Source organism: Poecilia mexicana, unplaced genomic scaffold, assembly GCF_051168715.1.
Source record: "Poecilia mexicana isolate PSO_F unplaced genomic scaffold, ASM5116871v1 scaffold_10, whole genome shotgun sequence".
Classification (NCBI taxonomy): Eukaryota; Metazoa; Chordata; class Actinopteri; order Cyprinodontiformes; family Poeciliidae; genus Poecilia; species Poecilia mexicana.
In genome coordinates this window covers 3,330,793-3,355,704 of record NW_028263379.1, presented here as the reverse complement: position 1 = coordinate 3,355,704, position 24,912 = coordinate 3,330,793, and the positions used below count along the sequence as shown (strand labels likewise).

At 44.2% G+C, this 24,912-nt stretch overlaps 1 protein-coding gene across 6 annotated transcripts in view; it reads right to left on the bottom strand.

The window, feature by feature from the left end:
• Positions 1-24,292, bottom strand: part of LOC106911428 (transcription factor COE3-like) — a 114,514-nt gene extending 90,222 nt beyond the window's left edge. For all 6 annotated transcript variants that reach the window (XM_088009314.1, XM_088009317.1, XM_088009316.1 and 3 more), the window contains exons 1-4: positions 23,475-24,292; positions 10,134-10,290; positions 8,849-8,912; positions 4,834-4,889 (exon numbers count right to left, since the gene is read on the bottom strand). In XM_088009314.1, coding sequence (XP_087865440.1) covers positions 4,834-4,889; positions 8,849-8,912; positions 10,134-10,290; positions 23,475-23,608 — 411 coding nt within the window. In that variant the 5' untranslated portion in view covers positions 23,609-24,292. The remainder of the gene's footprint in view (positions 1-4,833; positions 4,890-8,848; positions 8,913-10,133; positions 10,291-23,474) is intronic.
• Positions 24,293-24,912: the final 620 nt, after the last annotated feature.

Here is a 24,912-nt window from a genome sequence, read left to right as displayed (position 1 = left end):
TTTGTTGGGGTGTGTGTTGGTTTTGTTGGTGTGTGTGTTGGTTTGGTTGGTGTGTGTGTTGGTTTTGTTGGGGTGTGTGTTGGTTTTGTTGGGGTGTGTGTTGGTTTTGTTGGGGTGTGTGTTGGTTTTGTTGGTGTGTGTGTTGGTTTGGTTGGTGTGTGTGTTGGTTTTGTTGGGGTGTGTGTTGGTTTTGTTGGGGTGTGTGTTGGTTTTGTTGGGGTGTGTGTTGGTTTGGTTGGTGTGTGTGTTGGTTTGGTTGGGGTGTGTGTTGGTTTGGTTGGTGTGTGTGTTGGTTTGGTTGGGGTGTGTGTTGGTTCCTGCCCCCACGGCCAATCAGCCAATCAACAGCTGACTTGAAGTGGCGCTGGCCAATGGGACTAAGGCTCTTTGGTTCTGTTGGGCCTGAATAGAAAAATCGTGAGTTTAAAACTAGAAATTCAGTCCCTTCCTTCGTACCTAATTACTTTTATTCAGTTACTTTTTATAATTTTTTTCAGGATGTGGATTTCTGTGTGTTTATGGTTATTTTAGTCCCTGGTCTGCATGTCTTGCCCTTCATTGATCCCAGTTTGTCTCATTCCATTGATTATTGCTTGTATTCATACTGACCCTTGTAGTTTTCCAGTGCTACCAGTGTTTGAGTTTCTAGCTTCAGTGCTCACCTGTGCTGCCTGGACTTTTGTACTCTTTGGCGATCTTCATTAAATCATCAAACTGCCTCTATCTCTCTGCTTTTGGGTCCAAACCTCTGAAACTGCAAATCATGACAGAAATATTATTTTCTACCAAAGTTTAGATTCTTGACCGAATGAAGAACCAGGACTAATGAAAACCATGAACGCTTCAGAACCAGTTCCTGTTGAAGTCAGACTTTATGTTTCAATACAATATTTTCCATCTGCTAAGTTTGGAGGCAACATTAATAAATAGTAGAGATGTGCCGATCAGGTTTTTTCCTGCCGATACCGATACCGATCACCCATGATGGCCGATACACCGATACCGATCACCGATACCGATCACATAATTATTATTTATTTATTTTTTATCATAAACCCTACCGGTTACATTATGTGGAAAAAGGAACCATGAATTCACCTTAATTTAGACAAAAACTTGTTTTTAATAACTTTTTTCAAGAAGAAAACTAAACAAAACAGGCTTTGTGCAAATTGTACTGCTATTGATAATACTATCTTTAACAGACTGATAACATATGAAGGCTCTGAAGAGGCTAAATAATGCAAAGAGCCAAAATAAAACCTCTCAACATTGCCAAAAAGTTCAAGTATAAAACTTAACATTCAAAGGCAAAAACAGGATCCATTACAATAAACAATCCAGAGTTACTGAATGAAAACTTCCTGTTAGCATGGCGGCTAGCTGATTACTGCTAGCTCTGATTGGCTGTTTCTGACTGAGCGGAGTAATTATGCAGATCAGGGAGGAGATCGATTATTTTTTCAGAGATTATCTGTCTCATGTTAGGACAACTAAAGTTTTAATACGAATCTAAAATGTATTTTTTTAGGTTAGATGCTGCAGCTTTAAGCAGGTTCGGTGTGAGAGTCACTACCAGGTGGAGCAGAAGCGAAGCTCCGTCTGTCAGATATTACTACCTGTAGCGTAGCAGCGGTTCAACAGGAGAGCAGAACCAGCGTCTGACATCGCAGCTCGAAGACTTAAATAATTTTCCAGGTTATTTGTTTAGCTTTCTGACCGTCATGCTAATCCAGGTGAGTGTTTGTAGCTGTGCGCTGCTTTACCTGCTGTCTGATCCTCCATATGTCTTTTTTACTGCAGTGAGCCTCGATGTAGCCAAACTCCGTCAAGTATCTCATTGTTTTTATGCCATATTAGCTTCGTTGTGTTGATGCATTTTGACCTGCTTCAATTTTCCCCACAACACGCAAACTTCCCCATTCACTCAGTGGTTATAGTTCCACATCGCTTAGGATTTGTTGCTGCGCGTTTGCGCAGAGTGAAGGAAAGAGGAGACCAGCTGCACAGGCAGGTTGGAAATGAGATGATCGGTATCGGCAACAAGAGCCAATGATCGCCGATCACCAATCATGCACTTTTTCACGAAAATCGGCCCGATTATGATCGGTGACCGATCGATCGGCACACCTCTAATAAATAGCAAACTGTCGATATTACTACTAAAAGCACTTAGTTCTAACATGGAAACGTGACACTTGTAATGTCTGTTTCTTTTATTTTGTAATAAATTTATTTGTACTAATTTCTTTTATTTAAAACAAAAGTTGCAAAAATGTTATCATTTCTGTCATGATTTGGAGAATGAGAGGTGGTGAGGATGAACCCAGGTTATAGAGGAAATGATGAATTTAATGATGAAAGCTCAAACAGTCCAACACAGGCGGCACTGCAGAGAGATTAGCACACAGCTAATTACCGGTAGCAACTGATGCACAGACGACTGAAAAACGAGAGCTAACGCTAACCAGGACTTAGCAGTTCTACTGGAGAGCCGAGACATGAGACAACAACTGACATTAGACGAGGACCCGACAAGAGACAAAGGACACAGGTGGGTTTAAATACACAGGGAGGGTAATCAGGAAAACTAGACACAGCTGGGATCAACCAACAGGGAGGACAGGACACAGAAAAAAACAAGAAATAAATACACAAAAACAGATCGTCAGTTTCATTTTCAAAAATCTGTCATGATGCGTCAAACCACCAAAGATCCTGACAGATTCAGGCGATCAAACAGCTTCAGTCACATTCTTATCAAAGGCTTTTTACTCTGATTGAGATTTGACTTTAGCTGAATGAAAATGGTGGAAAGCAGCAGCTCATGAGGCGTTCAGGCTGCGCTCTCCGTGAAACACACTCTGTGTCAGGAAGATAGTCCACATATCAAGACATGAAGCCTTGGCTTCATTTGAAATGTGTGGCTCTGAGGAGAGGCTGAATCCTGACTGGAGCAGCAGATGGACACATGAAACGTCACTCAGTTCAGGAAAACCTCAACAACGTTTGTTTTTCTGGATTTTGTCCAGACGAATTGTGACGATAATCACTAAAGCTTGTTTGGAAACATTCATGTAGAGTTTGGTTTGAGGGCAACTGAGCCGACAATAAAGTTGCTGAAGCATAAAAATGAAGGAAGAGCAGCTGATGGGAGGTCGGGCTGACTGGAAACATTTTCTGCTGGCAGTGAAGATGAGGAGGAGGAGGAAGAGGAAAAGTCGTTCACAGGTTGACATTCCACAAGGGGTTCTGAGTGAAAACTGGAAAAATGGGAAAACCTGCAGGACCAAGTTACACCAACTGGAAAGGAAAACGCATCAGAGCTGCAGGCCGGAGCAAGAGGAACTAAAGAGGAAGAGGAGGATGAAGACGCGGGATCATTCTGAGTCCTGCAGATGTGACACGAACCAAAACCTGAGTAAAAATATCCTCATCCAAATAAGACTAGGTATTTATATGTTTTTAGTTTAATAGACATAAAAATACGACCCAGTTAAAATTACAGTTGGATGGAGGTTAAAGTTCAACCAGTCAGCTCATGATGCTGCAGTCGCTTCTGCTACAACTGACTGAGATGAGAATCGATTCTCTGCAGATGCAGTGAGTTCAGGTGAGAATGCGGTAAAAGCTGCCAGGTGAGTCTCAGAATAAAACATTTCAGCAGCTGAACCAGAAAAACATCCTGAAGCAAACGATAAACGTAATTTAGTCAAAAACCAACATCAAACTCATCCTGAAGTTTGATGAGTTTATCGTTTGCTTCATAGATAATAGAGCATAATGGTGACTGGAGCACCGGATGGTGCTCCAGTCACCATTATGCTCTATTAGGGGTGTGTTAGCTAGGTGTGTTAGCCAGGGTGTGTTAGCTAGGTGTGTTAGCTAGGTGTGTTAGCCAGGGTGTGTTAGCTAGGTGTGTTAGCCAGGGTGTGTTAGCTAGGTGTGTTAGCTAGGTGTGTTAGCTAGGTGTGTTAGCTAGGTGTGTTAGCCAGGGTGTGTTAGCTAGGTGTGTTAGCTAGGTGTGTTAGCCGGGTGTGTTAGCTAGGTGTGTTAGCCAGGGTGTGTTAGCTAGGTGTGTTAGCTAGGTGTGTTAGCCAGGGTGTGTTAGCTAGGTGTGTTAGCCAGGGTGTGTTAGCTAGGTGTGTTAGCTAGGTGTGTTAGCTAGGTGTGTTACCCAGGTGTGTTAGCCAGGGTGTGTTAGCTAGGTGTGTTAGCTAGGTGTGTTACCCAGGTGTGTTAGCCGGGTGTGTTAGCTAGGTGTGTTAGCCAGGGTGTGTTAGCTAGGTGTGTTAGCTAGGGTGTGTTAGCTAGGTGTGTTAGCTAGGTGTGTTAGCCAGGGTGTGTTAGCTGGGTGTGTTAGCTAGGTGTGTTAGCTAGGTGTGTTAGCCAGGGTGTGTTAGCTAGGTGTGTTACCCAGGTGTGTTAGCCGGGTGTGTTAGCTAGGTGTGTTAGCCAGGGTGTGATAGCTAGGTGTGTTACCCAGGTGTGTTAGCTGGATGTGTTAGCCGGGTGTGTTAGCTAGGTGTGTTAGCTAGGTGTGTTACCCAGGTGTGTTAGCTGGATGTGTTAGCCGGGTGTGTTAGCTAGGTGTGTTACCCAGGTGTGTTAGCCGGGTGTGTTAGCTGGATGTGTTAGCCGGGTGTGTTACCCAGGTGTGTTAGCCGGGTGTGTTAGCCAGGTGTGTTAGCTAGGTGTGTTAGCCGGGTGTATTAGCCAGGTGTGTTAGCCAGGTGTGTTAGCCAGGTGTGTTAGCTGGATGTGTTAGCTAGGTGTGTTAGCCAGGTGTGTTAGCTGGATGTGTTAGACAGGTGTGTTAGTCGGCCGTCTCACCTGTTTGGTCATAGAGTCGATGAGCCGGACGTAAAGATCCTGTTCGGTTCGGATTCCTGAAAACCCAAAAAGCAAAAAAAGAGAAAAATGAAACCAAACGTTCTGGGAGCTGACACAGCATCAACACATGAATACATGAACACATGAATACATGAATACATGTGTGCAGATGTCCTGCAACAAACTGAGTCCTGATAACATTTTGTATTGAAACGCTGCAACAATCTGCCAGTTGCTGCTGTGTTACCCTCACTGCCCCCGCAGCATTAGCGATGCTGCAGCGGTTTATCATTATTTATAGGCGGCCGCCACCCTCCCCCCCTCTCTGCCTCTCCGCCCCCTCCCTCCCTACCTCCCCCCTCTCTGCCCCCCGCTGCCTCCACCAGATCGAGGAGTCCTCGCTCTCAGACATATTAAATATCAATCAGGACTGCTTGTGTTTTATTAGCGATGCATCGGGGCGTAAATGTGACACCAACGCGACATGGGGCGGAGGAGGAAAATTGCCGGGAACACCTGTTAGCGGTGCGGCGCCTCTAATTGTACTGGAAGAAATGGGTTTGCGCCGCCTCGTAGTTTGGGTTGTTTCTTCTTCTCTGCTTTCTAATTGACATGATTCACTCCTCGCTCTGCAGCCTAAATGGCGTCTATCCATCCCGGTTGCAGATGAGGTCAATTACCTCCGTACCACGCTAATCCGCCACTGCGTATTACGGGGATTTATTGGCCCGAGGAGAAAAACGCTCCTTTATGTCCCACTTTATGCGGGTCTTCTGCGGGGGTCTGGACCTGGCCGGCGCGGGCCGAGCCGAGTGTTTCCAATCAGCCAGGATCCCCGGACCACGCGATGGACGGACCAGTCTGCTCCGTCACACATTCCAGATGTCTGCAGCTCTAATAATGAGAAACTTTTTCCAGACTTTAAACTGCTCAGCTGAGGTGACCTTTAATACGCATCTTAAATCATGTGAGTCGCACTGCCTCACCTGGGAAAACGGCGATCATTAACTCGACTTCATCAATCCATGCTGCAAATCTCAGCTGCTCAAAAAGGCTGAATTTGGGCTTATTGTGGTTCAGTTTGTTCAGCAGAAACCAAAGATAAAAACCTGCCTGAGGTTCTTTCAGCTGCCGGCCTGACGTCAGACAGAAACCAGGAGAACCAACCGCCGGTCCACAGAGGAACCGCCAGCATCCCTCAAACTGCTCTGATGATCTGAGGGTGACTGGATCAGAACCAACTCATCAGATCTTTCCTGGTTTCCTTTCTCTTCACCAGCTCTGAGAAAAGTCTTCAAACGTTTCACATCATGGAAGACCTTTGACCTCACAACAAAGCCTGGTTCTGGTTCTGGATGGGTTCAAACTGGCCCAGGGACCAAAGTGGGTGGACAACATCCAGGGGGAAGGTGGAAGACACCTGGACTGACAGGGTCAGAGTGTGACCCCTGCTTGGAGGCCCCAGTCCTCGACTCTGCCATCATGGGTTCGAGTCCTGGCCTGTTGACTTTTGCCACAGTTCAACCATCTTCCTGTCAAATAAAGACCATTAAAGGCAAAAATCCTTAAAAATACATCTGATGCATTTAACCTCCTGTGGTCAAGGCGGACGTTACGGTCGGAGCGCCGAGAAGAGGGGGTTGTCCCGTCAGCAGGGGCGCCGCACAGGGGGGAAACGCTTGGAGAATTCTAAGGGCCCCTGACCGACTGGGGGCCCTCCACAAAATAATTTTCTTTTTCATAGAAATTTTTAAAAATTGGGCCCCTGTCAATTACAAAATTAATCATATTGTGTTTTCTAAAATTGTTTTTAGCAGTAAAAATGTAATGTCACCCCTCCCAGACCAAAAAACACACATCCATATTTGCCCTGCACCCCCCTGGATCTGCATGAAATGGATCGTTCCTGCTTGGCCTTGACTGTGACGCTGTTCAGCAGCAGACAGTGGAAGACAAGAACGACTGTGGCTGTTACTATGCTGCTAAGAAAAATGATAATAGAGAGGGAGAAAGACGAGTGTTAACTTATAACCCAGTTTTTCTCTGAGAGGTGAGTAGACTGTATGAGATTATCAACCATTTAGCATAGTTAGCTTAGCTACAAACTACTGTTTGCCTCCATTTCACTAGCATTTAATGAATTAAGGAAAGAAATTACCAACATATTCATCTATTTAACTTATTCCTTGTGCCTTTTATCACTTAACAGATGAATCAGTCAGCAGCAGCTCTAACCCACGTCCCTCCTGACCCGTCCTCTCCTAAGTGAAATTAAAGCTGCAGTTTGTAACTTTTACATAAATATATATTTTTTCAACATATTTTTAAAACTGTCTTTATGTTGTGACAGTCTGGTATGAGAGGTAATCTGTGAAAAATCTATTTCCTCTGCTTTCTCCCAGTACTAGAAATGACCAATCAGAGACAGGAGAGTTTTAGTGCTGTCAATCACCATCTCATGTGGTGCTGCTCATCCCCATGCTGCAGCTAGCATAGCCTGTTGTGAATGCTCAGTCTGGTTAGCATAGCAACCAATGACGGCAGATAAACATTTTTCCTGTAACAATAAGTTGTTTCTCCACCATTAGCACATTTAGCAGTGAGTGAATGAGGATGATTGACAGCGCTAAGACCCTCCTCCTGGTTCTCATTGGTTGTTTTTGGTCAGAACGGTGCATTACTTTAGCTAACAGTAGTTCAGGGAGGAGATTGATCTTTTCACAGATTATCTGTCTCATAACAAACTGTCACAACATGGTGGCAGCTTTAACAAATATGGAGAAAACATTTTTATTAAAGTTACATACTGCAGCTTGAATAACATGCAACTACATAGGATTTTTAGAAGTCTGGGTTGTTTTATGTGTATCTTGCATGTTGTCTATGACTGTTGCTCATGGGGAGACATTTCAGTATCTAAAACTGATAGACAGAATTTAAGCAACCAACTTACATACTGGATGTGGACTGTTGGATGTAAAATTCACTGGCAGTGAATATTGTGCTAGTATCAGTATTGGACCAAAGAAAGCAAGACAAGCCTTTAAAATTGTGACGCTTTTTATGGGTCAATTAGACTCAAAAAATTGTAACAGCAGCTGTGAGAAGATCTCCTGTTGTCAGAGCGTTAGAGGAAGACTATTACGATGGCTGAAACAATTAGAGTAAAAATGTTACTGTTGAAAGAACCTATTTTCTTAAGTTACAGAATAAGTAATTCTGTTTTAGTTTTTCAATCAGCATTTCAGAGTAACAACATACTGACCAGACGTTAAACCCTCTGAAGAACAAGTTATCTTTAGTTTAATTCCAATGTACAAAGGGTTTGTTCTACAGTTATGATGGTAGTTATAAGTAGTCCAGTGTGTTAATGACTGTGTTATTAAAGCATTTGACGCTCTATTACCACTTAATGACACCTGTAACAAGTTCAATGTTTAAGGGAAAATATTAATGTCACAATTATAACAACCTCATGACTGTCACAGTTAGACTAACAACATTTTAAGTTTTGACAATTGGAAACTATTATTACATATTTATGACAAATTATGACTCTTGGTTAATGTCAAGTTGTCATAGACATTTTGAATAATGTCAACTTTGCATTAAAAGTGTCATTATTTACTGAATGACCCTTTATGACAAAATTCATAAATATTAATGAAAACTTATTCATGTTTATGTGTCATGTCAGTCTCATGCACAACCCGTCAAATGAAGTGATACCAAAAACTTAGATTCAGTGCAACTAGACGAGTTTTGTTGACATTCTGTTATTCCAGGAAATGATTCCTGTAGTGCTTCATGCACACAGTGAGTTTAAACAGACTGTCATCTTAAACAGCAGAACCCGACCAAAACCACCATCCATGAAAACTTGACTTAACAGAGACATTCAGTAAAATATGCAGGCCCAAAGAACCAGAACCAAAGCTTGATTAGACCGATTCACTCGTGCTGGGAAATAATGTGTCTGTTCCAACTGGACCTCGGCAGGTTCTGCTGGACTTACCGTTGCTGTAGAGCAGCTGGAGGCGATAGTGGATCCCGTTGTTGGTCTTTTCTCCGTTATATTCCTGCCAAACAGAAGCAGAAATCCTGCTGTAAGCATCTCACACCAAGTCTGGACCATATCAGGGTCTGGGTTCAGGGTCAAGGGTTAAGGTCAGGGTTACTGATCAGATTAGTGTGACACTGAGGAATCATTTCTCCTGGAAACCACGTTTTCTGAGATTTGGGAAAATTCATGTAATGGAGCCTGCAGGAATCACTGCGATGGGACAAACTTTATGTTTCAGAAAACTGATCGGACGAGAATTTGAAATAATGAATGAACTGAGTCGATGTTCGGACTCCCTTCATGCAGCCTGGACCAGTTTTTGGCCCTCAGTTCTGGAGGAAGCTGGACTGAGGGCCCTGCACAGCTTCATCAGATCAAGCAACACTGACACAGAGTTGGAATATATTTGGATACTGCTGTCCTTTCCCTGCCTTCCTGACCTTCTGCTCTCCTTCGTCCCAACATTTATTCCCCATTTTATTTCTCTCCTCCCGCGTCAGAGCCTCACCGCTCGGCCGTGCGATGCCAACCGTGCCTGTGACGTTGGCCCAGTCCCAGTGCATAGGGCCGAGAGACTAGAGGTCAAAGCCGAGGTGAGCGAGTGGGCGGACAAAGTTGGTGCCAGCTGGCGGCAGATCAAAGAACAAACAGCTCGAACCTGCCTGGATGTTAGGGCGACTCTGGCTTCACTGAGAGGCAGCAGAGAAACGTTCACACTGATGGGAAAACGTCAGGATTCCTTTACAGGGAGGAAAACTGAAGGTTGCACCAATCAGCCAGGAAAATTCAATTTAGGATCTGTTCCTTGTCTAAATGGGTCTTGATCCAGCTCCTCACAGACTCCTCTGCAGGTCTGCTGGGCTTTCTAGCTCAGGAATGTCAGAAGTTCTGGAAGTTTTGGGCCCTCCAGAACATTTCAGCAGGAGCCAAGTAACGTCATCCTGCTGGGTGGGGCTGCTGCGTTCAGGAACACGGAGCTGGACCTGAAATAACCTGAATGTTGGAGCCAATCTCACTGCCCTCACCAGCTCACCTTCATCCCCAAACCCTGGGGATCCAGGAAACGCTTATGGGTTATATTGAGCCCCAGAGCCATGTTGGAGCCGGGTTAATCATAACCTGGGTCATGGGGGACACTGTGGTCAGGAATAGTCTTCAAGTAAGTTTTGCATAGCAGAAGTCGCCAGATAATGTTCAGAAATGCAGCATGAAGTCCAAACAGTGAATCCAAAGTTACCTTGTCTTTCTCCACAAAGTCTATGTAGGAGGTCCGCTCGATCTCCACCGGCTGGCCCTGCCGGTCGTACAGCGCCAGCACAAAGTGGAAGAAGTTGGACTTCCTCAGGTTGGATGGAGGCTGCTTCTCAAAGTGGGCCCGGGCCAGCCCAACGCCGCTGAAACACACAACAACAGTCTGAGGGCTCTCATCAAACATGGCGGACCTGCAGCTACAGTCAGCAGGTTGTAGCTTTCTGGTTTCATCCTGACTTCAGGTCTGACAAATCTGCAGTAACCAGGTTTAATTCAACAGATCTGAACGTCTGGTGGGTCGACACCCTGCGTGTTCTGGATGCGTCCTGCTTCGACACACTGAATGGATCGCTGAGTCTTTTCTAGAACTCATCTTCATTATGACGACACTGACTCTCATCTCATTTTCACTTTGACATCAGCAAACGTGTCTCTACATGAAGTCGGCTAATTGTTGTGAAATTATGTGTGATTCTACATGAAAACTCTGAGAAACACAAGAAAACATTAATCACAGGCGATAAAGGAGGATTTAATCAGAAGCTGAAAGAGAGACGCTGCTGCACCGTCTACGGCAGGCTGTTAAGGACAAAAAGATCAACTATGTTCATTATTACTGGAAATGTATCTGGTCCAATTAAATGATATAAAATCAGGTTATGGAGAATAAAAGGACTGTTCGCTCCTGAACGCACCTGGACCAGACAGCAGCTGACCTAACGCCCCACTTTGGACCAATCAGAGCAGATCTTGCTGTTTTAAAGTCACAGAGGATTTTACAGTGAAAAAGGTGAATTTGAGCTCACAAAACCAAACTGTGGAGAAGATAGTTAATTATTTAGTTCAAAAGTGACAGAAGAAACACAATGAACTCATTTCCTGTTTTAAGGAAGAGAATATTGATCAATTCTCCAAAAATTCAACTCATGCAAAAATCAACATCTGAAAAAAATTTAAATATGAAAATTAAACTCCTTAAGCAAATATTTCTCTTCTTATTAATGATGTAAAAATCACTGGGGTCAGAAGGTCATCTAAGCGGTGATTTAAAGCCTGTGTAAAATGAGCTTCAGGTCGATGTTCCTGCAGGAGGCGACCTCTGACCTTTGCTGGCAGGAACTCAGAGCCAACAGGGGAAAACGCTCCAAACAGCAGCCAAATATTTTCACATCAATCTCATTTCCTAAAACACTTCATGATCAATAAAACGCCAGATCACGGAGAAATATTTATTCATGCTCTGGGTTTGTTTTTGGAAAGTTGCCGGCCGGCTCTCCCGTTGCTTCCTGGCTCGGGGGAGTTTTCCCCAGACGGCAGATTAATACAGCCCTGACCTTTCTGAGCCTCCATTACCGATGCTTAATGCCTCATTTGCAGGCCGGTTGGTTGAAAGCGAATTCTCCTGACTCCCAGCGTTTGGCCCGCCGGACGCAGAGTGGAGAGGCTGCAGAGGAACTCCAGGCGGAGCGGCAGCTCAGGTGCGTTTGGCCGTTTTAATGGAGGCTCGCTGGGAATAAGAGCCGCCGAGTGTCGAGATAAAAATAACAGCAGCAGAAAGACGGCGGCCATGACTTCAACACTTCCAACATCAAATGAAATCAGTGTGTTCCTGTGTGAAAAAGCAGCTTCACACCTGTCTGCCAGTACAACCAGCAGCCTCCTCCAGCTTCACACTGGAAACAATGGGAGCAATAAATCCTTAAACATCTGAGAGGAAATTGGCTCAGCTGCAATCATTAATCATGACGGTTATTTTTATGAAATATGCTGAAGCAGGTCTCAGGTAAATCTGAACGTTTCCTGTTTATTATTCTGCTGAGGAGAGAAAAGTTCAGGTTTTGATGATAAATCACAGATTTTTCTGATTTCTTTAAGATTTATCATGAAATTAAACCATCCACATCTGATCAGACCTATTACTGATCATTAGTAAGTAATAAGTATATTAATAAGTTCATATATGAGAACACCCATATCAGATAATTAGGAAGGGACTAACAATAAGAACTTATTATTAGGCAGAGACACGTTGAGCTACATTTCATCTTTTTTATCTTTTATAAACAGCCCTGAAGCTCGGACTTGTCCCAACACGGCTGCAGTTTTAATCAGGTGAAGCTAAATAATCCGTCTGAGTTTCAGGAAGGTCGTCACTGTGCGACCCGTTCAGGTCACAGAAGAACCAGCCGGTTCTAATCAGGATCATCAGAACCATGAGAACGGATCAGAAATAACAACAAAGTCGTGTCCTGACCAGTTCCTCTGATCCTCCACCAGCCGGCTCCAATCCAGAACCGAAGGAGACCAGAGGAAACAAGCCGACCCGGTCCGGCACCAAACCTCAGCCCTGCTCCTGTCAGACCCGATACAGCAGTTAGGGGTTAGGGTACAGCGGTCCAGTAGCTAAGATCTGAAGAAAACCAGCAGAGGGCGACAGTGGAGAGGAAGAACCCCTCTTTAACACGAAGAAAGCTCCAGGAGAACCAGAACCAGAACCAGGCTCAGTTAGGAGTAAACATGTCATTCTGTAGGTCACATTGCGGTTCTGACTTCTGACCCGTTCTCAGACCACAGATGTCTTTATTTTCCATCCATCCATTTCCTAACACTCTTGTCCCCTGTGGGGTCGGGAGGTGCTGCTGCCTCCAGCTAACGTTCCGGGCGAGAGGCGGCGTCACCTGGACGGGTCACCTGGACAGGACCTAAGGAGAATTTGGAGAGACCAATTAACCCAACAGTCATGTTTCTGGACTGTGGGAGGGAGCTGGAGTACCCAGAGAGAACCCAACATGCAAACTCCATGCAGAAAGACCCCGGACCGGGAATCAAACCCAGAACCTTCTGGCTGCAAGGCAACAGCTCTACCGACTGCGCCACTGTGCAGCCCGTCTTTATTTTCCTGCTAAGCATTTCCAGTCAACACTGGGAGACGAACAGGTCAACACTGGGAGACGAAGAGGTGAACACTGGGAGACGAAGAGGTCAACACTGGGAGACGAAGAGGTCAACACTGGGAGACGAACAGGTCAACACTGGGAGACGAAGAGGTGAACACTGGGAGACGAAGAGGTCAACACTGGGAGACGAACAAGTCAATACTGGGAGACGAAGAGGTCAACACTGGGAGACGAAGAGGTCAACACTGGGAGACGAAGAGGTCAACACTGGGAGACGAACAAGTCAATACTGGGAGACGAAGAGGTCAACACTGGGAGACGAACAAGTCAACACTGGGAGACGAAGAGGTCAACACTGGGAGACGAACAAGTCAACACTGGGAGACGAAGAGGTCAACACTGGGAGACGAACAAGTCAATACTGGGAGACGAACAGGTCAACACTGGGAGACGAAGAGGTCAACACTGGGAGACGAAGAGGTCAATACTGGGAGACGAAGAGGTGAACACTGGGAGACGAAGAGGTCAACACTGGGAGACGAACAAGTCAATACTGGGAGACGAAGAGGTCAACACTGGGAGACGAACAAGTCAATACTGGGAGACGAAGAGGTCAATACTGGGAGACGAAGAGGTCAACACTGGGAGACGAAGAGGTCAACACTGGGAGACGAACAAGTCAATACTGGGAGACGAAGAGGTCAACACTGGGAGACGAAGAGGTCAACACTGGGAGACGAAGAGGTCAACACTGGGAGACGAAGAGGTCAACACTGGGAGACGAAGAGGTCAACACTGGGAGACGAACAGGTCAACACTGGGAGACGAACAGGTCAACACTGGGAGACGAACTCCAGTGTTTCCAGAAAGCAGGAGATTGACCTGGGCCTTCAGCTCAACCATCAGCTCCCAGTTCAGGTTTGTCATGATTGTTAATTGTGTTTATTTCTATTTTAATGTTCTTACAAATCACTTCATGTAACACAGATGCATTTTATTTTTTTCTCCGATCAGAACCTGTGGCAGCAGCTGAACATGGAAGTTGAAGCCAGTTGAAACGTCACCATGACGACGTGATCGAGGTACAAAGATGCATCTCCCAGGCGAACACACCAACATCACAGGGTCCACTAGAATACTGGAAACCAAAAGACCCTATCTTATACAACTGACCAGAACAAACCTTCAGTTCTGGTTCCACTGGACTGACGGGCTTTTCAAACTGTTTCTCCAACTAGAGCAGAACAGAAAGACGGCAGCGGCCCGACCAAAGAGGCTCCTGACAGAAACCCTGAGCAACCATCAGACCAGGAGAAACCAGATATTTTTGGTCTCATGAAACAAAGATTGACTGTCTGGTGAAATCTGAAAATGGCCGACAGACGTCTCTGAACCGAAGCAGAACGGACCCAACCGGCCGTTAGGGGAGTCAGACTGGAAGCTGGAGCAGCAAAGTATTCAGCAGAGACTCGGAAAACTTATGCAGATCTGATTTCTACTTTCAATAAATTTGCAAAACACTGACAAACTTTTTCACATTTTCATAAAGTATTTGTGCAAAACTTTGAGGAAAGAGGTTGGACTATAAATAAATGATTTTTCTCTCCTTTCAGTGGCAGAAGGATTCAAATTGAGTTGAGTCACTGAGGCTGAGCAGCTTTATTGGCTCAAGTCTATTTGAGAGGGATGGGTCAGGGGGCAAAGGTCACCATGCCGGGACTCGAACCTGTGACCAACGCCTCCTTACGTGGGATACACTGCGCCGCCACAGATGAACAGTTTTCATTCTTTCTGTTCGGACCCATAAGCCCTCCAGGTTCAGCATCCAGAGACATCCCATAATAAGTCAGAGCAACATTCTTCAGCCGGGAGCAAAAGGGAAGTTTTAGATTTTCCTTAAAGCTGGAACCATCAATACAGTTTAAACAATATTTCACTTATTTTCAGTATTTATGAAGTTTATCTTCAATGAAACAAACTTCCATGTACAGAAAATTATTTACAAAATTACAAACCTAGTCTGTGAACATAAAAAATGAGTCAGAAAATAATCATTTCTTGGAATTATAATTTCAGTAATTAATTTAGAAAAATATCTGAAGCACTTTTTAAATTGGATTTTTTTTTTACTGGAAACAAATTTTGACCCAAAACCCGATAAAAAAAATAAATAAATCAACAAACATGGAGTGAATCTGGCAGCAGCATCACTAAAGCAGCCATTATCCCAATTAAACCGGATGCTGCGGGCCGGCCAGACGGCCCATCGTCACGGCGACGCTCTGCCTCCACTCACAACGCTCGTCAGCATTATTATTATTTCAATTATGCTAATTGCAGCTGCATCCACTCGTACCGGCTGTTAGCACTTGGCACAAGGTGCAATAAAAACAGTATCGATGGCACACAGCTCGCACAGGCACGCCCGGAGAGTAACTCACTCCCCAAACACACACACACACACACACACACACACACACACACACACACACACGGATTCACCACAAAGCCTGAAATTAAAGGTCAACACGAGTCATGTGGAGCGCTCTGCAAACAATTACTGAGCAGCACAGCCAGTGGTTTGTGTCCTCACTTGATTCTGGGTAAAACCTGCCAGATCCGTCGCTTCACACGGGTTTAACTGGAGGATCTCCTGCAACCAGTGATCCCAGTAAAGACTCTGCAGATTAAACCCTTTCTGTCAGGAGGACGAGGCGAGAGCCTCAGCGGAGAGCTGACTCGTTCTCTAGGGTCAAACTGCACAAACCAACAGTTTTCTGCTCCTCACAAACCAAACGACCTGCAGCAGAACATGTATTATTGTGATTATCATTAAATGTATTATTGTGTATCAGCTTTCAAAGCCAGAAACAGAAGCATCCTGATCGGAATAAAGACTCTGAAAACCTTGGCAGGAATGTCGACTTCTAGCTCCTGTTAGATCATGAATTGCGGAGTTTTTATTACTTTAGACCAACATTTAGCTTTACACTTTAAAGCTAAGGTTTAAAGCTTTAAAGTCTAAATATTGGAGCAGGACGTAGAGAAACTCCTGCAAGTTTATGGGTTGTGGAGTCCTGATCAACCCAGAGCAAGAATCCAACATGGAGAAGCAACATTTAGCTTTAGCTTTTAGCTGTTTCCTTTTTGTCTTTTGGCTTTGTTGTTTTATTTGTATTTCCTCTAATTCAGGTGAAGAACTTTGAATGGCCTGGTTGCTGAAAATGTGCTAAATAAATAAAATGACCTTTCACCTCAGATTGGACAGTCTGAGATTTTAGAATATAAATATAATAAAATGTCTCTCCATACTTAACAGCTGTGGAGAAGTTCAGTCAGATCGAACTGACTGAACTTCTCCAGCATGGTGACATGGAGACGTCTCCATGGTGATGTCACCATGGAGACGTCACCATGGTGATGTCACCATGGAGACGTCACCATGGTGACGTCACCATGGTGACGTCTCCATGGAGACGTCACCATGGTGTCTCTTTTCTTACAGACTAGAAGCTCTTCACACCATATATTTAAATAAGACATCCAAGAATATTTGGATTAATTTCCCTCAGCAGGTTTCACCTTACACACACACACACACACACACACAGACAGGCAGAGCCAGCGCACCGTGTCCCTCCGGTTGTCTGTGGTTCGATTCCCTGAGGTGTTAAAACTCCTCACGGGGAGTTAGTCTGCTTTAATCCAGTCAGACATTCAGTTGGGATGATAGATAATAATAATAATAATGTCTTTGCTGCATGGATGAAAACTTTTGAACAAAATCTCAGACAGAAAATTTAACTAAGTTTGTCAAAATCAAATTCGATTGATTAGCAAATTGGATCGAATATTTCTAAATGGTTAATGAAGTGTTGCTGTGAAAAATCAGTAAATATTTTACAAAGAAATTAAGTGAGGAAATTAATTCAATGCTTTAGTTCAGCAGATCATTTTCACATCACGAATGTCATTTGCGCTTCTAACAGTTTCGTCTCGTTTATTCACTTTAAATGTTTGACATTTTTATGGTAATCGCAGCAATTTGAAACGAGTTTTTAATGAAGTCTTAATGTGGAGGTCGGGTCACGTTTCTAGGTAATCAGAAGGTTTTTCCTCTCAGCCACTAAATCTGTTGGATGAAACAAAAACTTCCCGACATCCGACTCAGCGTGTTAAAACATGCAGGAGGGGCGCAAACATCCGGTATGAATATAATTAACAGAAACAAGTAATCACACACACACACACACACACACACACCATCTGTAATTACTGTGGATGTTGAGCTTGCCTTGTTAAAATATGCACATATTGTCCTGCGCTCCTCTGTGTGAGAGCTGATTTATTCGCTGCTCCATATTTACTCAGAAATATATTCATACTCCGTCTCTGACACACACACACACACACACACACACACACACACACACCTGTTTGGTCTGCTCTTATTATCTATGTAATGTGCACTAATGAGTTAAACACTGAAACAAGCGGAGATGACAGTCTGGAGAGGAAGGAGGTCTCTCTCTCCTCTCTCTCTCTGTTTCTCTCTCTCTCTGTTTCTCTCTCTCTCTCTGTTTCTCTCTCTCTCTGTTTCTCTCTCTCTCTCTGTTTCTCTCTCTCTCTGTTTCTCTCTCTCTCTGTTTCTCTCTCTCCTCTCTCTCTCTGTTTCTCTCTCTCCTCTCTCTCTGTTTCTCTCTCTCTCTCTGTTTCTCTCTCTCTCTCTCTGTTTCTCTCTCTCTCTCTGTTTCTCTCTCTCTCTCTCTCTCTCTCTGTTTCTCTCTCTCTCTGTTTCTCTCTCTCTCTCTCTGTTTCTCTCTCTCTCTATCTCCTCTCTCTCTCTGTTTTTCTCTCTCTCTCTCTCTGTTTCTCTCTCTCTCTCTGTTTCTCTCTCTCTCTCTCTCTGTTTCTCTCTCTCTCTCTGTTTCTCTCTCTCTCTGTTTCTCTCTCTCTCTCTCTGTTTCTCTCTCTCTCTGTTTCTCTGTTTCTCTCTCTCTCTCTGTTTCTCTCTCTCTCTCTCTGTTTCTCTCTCTCTCTCTCTGTTTCTCTCTCTCTCTCTCCCAACATTACATCAATTTGTTGATCAAACAGTTTTAATGGGTTATTGGCTTTAAAAACGGATCAGATGAGAATTTTTGAACTGAACTGAAATAAATGATGAATGTGCGGAGCAGAAAATAATCAGGTCACTTCCGGAGTAACATTTGTCTAGTTAAAGTCTGCATTTTTCTTTACAATATCTGGACTTTAACTTTACATTTAACCCAAAAACAACAGGGATTATATTCCAGGATTAAATGTTAATCCAGCAGTTTAGCAACTGAACTGGGAAAACTTCCACTGCCAGCAAACCGTCCTGATCCTCCAACAGGCAGCCGGCAATATTCTGTTACAAGTCAATGAAGAACAGATGAGTAGGTCCATTCAAACCAAACCAGTGGCAATGGGAGACATTTGCAGCAATTATTAGGACAATTCCAGTTCAAACTCCTGAGTTGTAAAGAGAGAGAGATAAACAGAATGAGCAGCTGGACTCCTGCAGCGGCAGCATCATGCTGAGGGATTGTCTGCTGAGTCGACCGGTGAAATACTGTGGAAGGTAGACATTCCAGTTTTCACCGCTGGAAGACATTTTGGAACTTTCTGCTTTCGCGCCATTTTACTTTCATTTTCATATTTATTTATTGTTTCATATTCTTGGTAAATCTTTGACAAGACGCTTCATTTCTACACTTCGGCATAGAAATGAAAACGCGTCTGGTTTTCATCGCCTTCATGTTTCCCTGCGGCTGGGAGAAATGCATCATGGGAGTTTTCATGGCGGCAGGAGAGAGCAGGCTCCACCCCCGGATCCTTTTGATTTTGGTAAAGGACAAACAGCGCCGCCACCACGGCGCCGCCACGCCGCAGGCTGGTTGCCGTATTTGGCAGCCAGCTGTCGTCTTCTCCACCACTGGGCCTGTCGCCAAACCCTGCAGGTTGACGTCTCAGTGGATGTTGCTTGCTGAGCCATGAAGCCTCCAATCTGAAGGACACACCACAAGTTTTCATACATGGACACAAACTGAACTAATACTGGACGGTTCGGACCGGTCACCAGAATTATTTCTGATTTTTCTCTTCCAGAAAAGTGACGGAGATCATTTTTGACATTTTCTGCTGATCCAGAAGTTGCCAAATCGGTGGAATGGTCCGATCGACTGTCTCACGTAGATTGCTGCGGTTCTGACCCGTTGCTCCCCTGGAACCGGAGGAACCGGGTCAACTAGTTGCTTTGGGCATCAGGACTTTGTGATGGACCCTCCGGTCCCTCATGCAGCGAAACCCCCACGCCATGATGCTGCCACCGCCGTGCTGCACATGTGGAAAGATGTTCATCTGTGAGACACAAAACCCAAACGGCCTGATGGCTGGACGTCTGATGATGATGATGATGATGATGATGATGATGATGATGGAGACATCTTCATCACCTGGAGGCCAAAGGTGAGCCGATCTCGGACCTGAATAGAAACTTTTTTCTGATTTGATATGAAAATTAATTTTTCTTCCATGAAGTGTATGTAAATATGTGGCCGTCGGTGCGCTGCATTCAGGGCCTGTGGGAAATCTCCGCTGCCTTTCAGACGTGTCAGGCGCTGCTTGACCCAGTTCTGTCGGTGTTGTGTTCAGGTTTCAGTAAATCAGAAGCTTTCGGATCTGCAGGTGTTTTCCTGTTTTTTTCAGCTTCGTCTTGAAGCGATTAGGGATTTTTTCCGGTTTGGTGAAGTTTAAATATTTCTCTTGTGGGCTGAGGATGGATGGAGGCCGGGCGGCTGCAGCTGCAGGCTGGCGCTGCTCCACCATTTGAGCTGAAATGCATCATTTATTCTGTCAAACATCCTGCAGCCGATCTCAGCAGAGGTTGCGGCTTTTCTCGCTGATCAGATCAGAAACCTCTTTACTGAGAGAACGTGACGACGTTACGGAAAGCTCTGGGAATAAATTGATTCAACAGGACAAAAACAAGAGATGATGGAAAATATTCTCCAGTTGTTTTATGGAGGTTTGTTTTCATAACCTGCAGCTCCGGCTCCTCGTCCCCATTTATTTCCATGATTCCTGATCAGTCAGAGCGCAAACATCCATGTGTTGTCTAACACGCTTATCCTCAGTGGAGCTGCTGGTTCCGACCTCCAGAGGTCACCAGGTGAGAGGCGGGGTCACCTGGACGGGTCGCCAGTCCATCACAGGCAAAACATGCAGTTGCACAGAAATTAGGAGGAAAAGGAAAAACGCGCCAGAGAAGCCCTGAATGCACCGTCACCTGCTGCAGGTGCTAATGACCTCTAACCCCACAGGACAAAGGTCAGCGGGGATGAAGGCTCGTCCTGCTCAGTGGCAAGGCAATATGAGCCTCCTACATGCTTACACACACACACACACACACACACACTTTATAACATCAGACTTTTGGATTTCTATAAAATAAACCTGTAAAAAATTAGATTCTTGTCCCTTTTCTCTCTTGCCTGAAAACCTTAAATTTCAGCTCATCGTCTGACTTGTTTTATCTCTACAATGTGTTCAGTTAAAATCGGACCATGAAGAGCACACACACACACACACACACACACACACACACACACACACACACACTTTCTCCCCTTCTCACAGATCTCAGAACTAAAGGAGGATCTTTTAGAAAGTCACACCTGCAGCTTTGAGCTTTCCCAATGTTTCATGGTTTATGGGGTTAGGGTGAGCCACAGCCTGAAGCACTGAGGTGTTCAGGGACAGTTTTAAGGTCTGGAGAGCAGACAACTCGTTCTGTTAGGAGGAGAAACGTTTTTGAACACAGATTCATTTAGTTCCTTATAAAATTGTTCCAACTTCAGAGAAAATTACAAATATTCAAACCTGTTTTTTTTTTTATTTTACACCTGGGAGATTTTCACTTGAAAAATTAGATTTTAATTACATGTTTAAATATGTTCAGTTTTAGTTCTGATTATTTGTGGAGGATATGAGAAAATCTCAGCAAAATGAAAACATATTTATAATTTGAAGGAGTTTCACTCTGAGCGTTTCTTCATTTCTCGTCATTCTGCGAAACATCTAGGAATGATTTTCATAAAACATAACGACCAAATGTTGACAAAATCCTTTCAGACACCATCATCATCGTCATCATCATTTCAGTCCAAACTGCAGCATTTAAAAAACTTTTGTGGATTTTTATGCAACTCATTCAGATTATTTTATGTTTCTGATTTGGTTGTTTTTTCCACTCATGCATCAAACCAACATTTTGTAGGATGTGTTTAAATTTACTTTGAGAAGGAAAAGAAAAGTCGTTTATTTATTAGTCAAAAGTAAAAATTCCCATTTTGTGAAAAAAAGCTTGTGGTTTAATCTTTCAATAAATCAATTTGTTTTGTTCTGTTATTTAATTTTTATCAGCTGTTCTCAGGTTCAGAGTTGCACTTCTGATCACTTTATTAATTCCTGTCAGATTTTATTTCACTCCATTTTTTAATTACAGAGTAAATCTTTAAACGTGCAGCTCTTGTAATAAAATCCATATTCTATGTGAGACGGAATCCGGATTCAATTTACTCCACAGAAAAGCTCCAAATATTCTCACTAAATATTCAAATTTTAATATAAAATATGATTAATATCTAAAAGAACTTCGACAGAATCTCGTCACACGTCATGAAGTTTCATTTCCAACAAACATCTTTCATTTGATTTACAGACGAAACCGAGTCCATATGGACCGGAACATCCAGTCAAAGTCCGCCTCACCTGCACAATATTTCAGGATTAAAGAGTCGGGTTGATCCGAACTGACTCATCTGGACCGGAAGCAGACCGGTTCTGTTCTCTTTCAGAAACAAACGTTTTAGGATTAAAAAAAAAGTCCAGAACTTCAAAACGTTTTCTCCAGATTTTATGCCTCGGTTTTATTTTTAGAAATCAAATGTAAACCATTTCCTGTCGAACTTTAGAGGTTTTTGGATTTATTTCTGATTTTCTCTTTTATCTGGTTCTGTTAGACACAATTTGTCTTGTTCTCTGTTAGATGATCGTTAATCAGTTTATCGATCATCTTAAATGGAAACTATTAAATTTTATAAACTCTGATTCAGCTGCAGACCAGACTGATGAATTACAGATCCACTGGTTCAGAAACCGGGAATCTCGTTTGGACCCATTCCTGTAGGATCGGAACCAGTTCCACACGTCACGATTCAGAACTTTCCCAGTTTCTACTCTCGGACTGGGATTTATTCTGAGTTTCTTCTGTTAAATTCAGAGAACATTCCCATCATTCCAGCCTCGTTCCCGGTTCCGTGTTGTGGATTTCCGACCGGGATTCATTCATGAAGCTGAAAATGTCGAACTGGAAAACCTTTGGATTCAGTTTTGCTGAGAAGAGGCGAGACGTGACATTTATGCGGAAACTTATTTATACATTAGAATAATTCTGGCTTCTGTCTGAAAAATGAAAGATAGAAAAATAATTGAAAATAATTTAAAGGGAATGTTACTTTAATCTTTATGCGTTTTATAATCTGTGAATAAATTTAAAACCCGAGGTTTGAGTGTAAACATGAAATTTCTGCTTGATTAAAAACTACAAATATTTAAAACTCTCAATCAAACCATAACTCGCCGCTCAGCACTGATTTTAGTTGGCAGGTCTCTGATTCCCGCATCGATTCACCGGAGTTTCACTGAAACGGTTTCAGGTCAAAGCAGCAGCGAGTTTAGCGAGAAAAGAAAAACTTCTGCTTTTAGAATAAGTGTTAATTTAGGCCGCAGATTTTGGTTTTTATCTTTACTGTACAAATTTAATGTACGATTGAAAAAAATTCAAATAATTATCACCCCGTGGTGCGGTTCTCTTAAATTAGTATTTTTCTTTTAAATAAAAAAATAAAAATAAAAGTACCCTTTATTTTAAGTTGAATGTTTTATGAATAAAACTCTTGAATTTTTGGTCCAACTTCAAACAGTTTTTTTATGGTTTATTGTCACAAATGTTCCTGGAGAGTCGCGGACAGGAGCCGCTTATAAATGTATTAAATGAGTGAATCTGTTCGTCTCTGATCAGGTTTTAGGAAACGGCGCGGAGCAGCAGAAGCTTCAAGAAATGATTGAAATTTGCTTTTTGATCTAAATTGGAACCATTCTCCACTTTTAAAGTTTAGATTGAACTAAAACGGAATACGCTTGTGTCACAATTGATCTGGAAAGTTTCTCTCCCCTCCACGCAGCTGAAGTTATTTTCAGCTGTTAGATTTAAAAACCTCATGTTCTGGCTACAGAGACCTGCAGGCGGACCTCGTCTTACTGCCTGTTTTGTGCATTAAGCGGAACCGGAGCCTCGCAGATCCTTCGGTGTCTAACCGCAGCTGCGCGCCTCGGGGATGTTTTACCTCTGGGCCGCTGTGTTGGCGTCCAGAATCCCTGCGCCCTGCATCCAGGAGCGGACCGGGGTCATGCCGGTGGGGAGCGGCTCCTCCTTCATGGTCAGGGCCCCCCGGGGGAGGCTGTCCTGGATGGAGAACATCAGATTGTCCTTCTGGGAGCTTTGTCTTCACCAGAAACAAGACAGAAGATGAAGAATAATCCTCCCTGTACCAGCCGCTCAAAGAAGCCAGAGGACCACCTGGATTAAGGTGGAGAAAAGGGGAGTGCTGAAGAGGAGGGGTGAAGGAGGAAGAGGGAGGAGGAGGAGGGGATGGAGCTTCCTCAAAGTGCCGGGTCCTGATCCAGAGAAGAGCCGCGGATTCCTCTGGGTTTCAGCGGGCTTGGTTTAGATCCCAGCCGCGGGTCGGAGCTGGAGGAGCGCGGAGAACATCTCGGAGGGGCCGGGCAGAGAGTCCGGGGATCCGGGATCAGAGACAGGCGAGCGCCGCGGACCGAGTGGAAAAGAAAAGTGGGATAAAAAAAACAGGCAGCGCTTCAAAAAGGGGGTAAAATGAAATGATTAGCAAACAAGAGGGAGGGACGGGCCGAGGAAGGCTGCTGCTCCCGGGGGAACAGGGGGATTGGGCAGCGAGAAATCTGCCCTCCCTCCCCGGCTCTTTATGGCTCCTCCGTCCCGGCGGAGAGCTCCTTCTCTCGGGCTCCACCGCTCCGCAGGTCCCGCGGGACCCGCGTGGAGCGGGAGGGGGCGGGGCGCGACCATACAAGGCCTGCTCATCTGAATACGAGGCTCACTTCCGGCGTCTGATTGGCTGCATGCACTAATTGCGTCACTGTCCGCTCCAAATATGGGGTTCCGCGTGTTGGGCTGCGCGCGCTGAAGAAACAAAGTTAGCAGGTCAGATTGATGACACGTGACCGCTGAGGGTTACCTGGGAAACGAGAAGCTCAACACCCATTAACAGCTGATTTACTCTGCAGCAGATCGGGCGCTACGGAGTCTGGATCCAGTCCATCCGGACTGTCCTAAACTTCTGCGGAATAATGTGCAGTTCAGGCTGACGGCGCTGCGCTAGTTTGGCACCGATTGGCGGTTTTCGCGTCTATATTTATTTATTAACTCCGCAGACATATGGCGCTCTGCTTCTCTTTACACACAGCAGCAGCCAGCGCCCCTAATAAGATGCGTTTCAGTGCCAGAGATTTATTTCACATCAAATTAAAACGGAACCGATTCCAATGAAAACAGAAAATAAATTTCATCACTAACATTCTGGAAGTTGTTTGATCGCGGCTTTTGACGTTTTAGGATGAAGATGCTGAGATTCCTGCGCATTTTCTCTTTTTTCAGAAATCCACTAATTAAGCAGAAACTCCACAGCAGCGCTGATTAAATATTTATTCTCCTTTAGCCCAGTGAATTCCTCCTGGGAAACTGAAACGTCT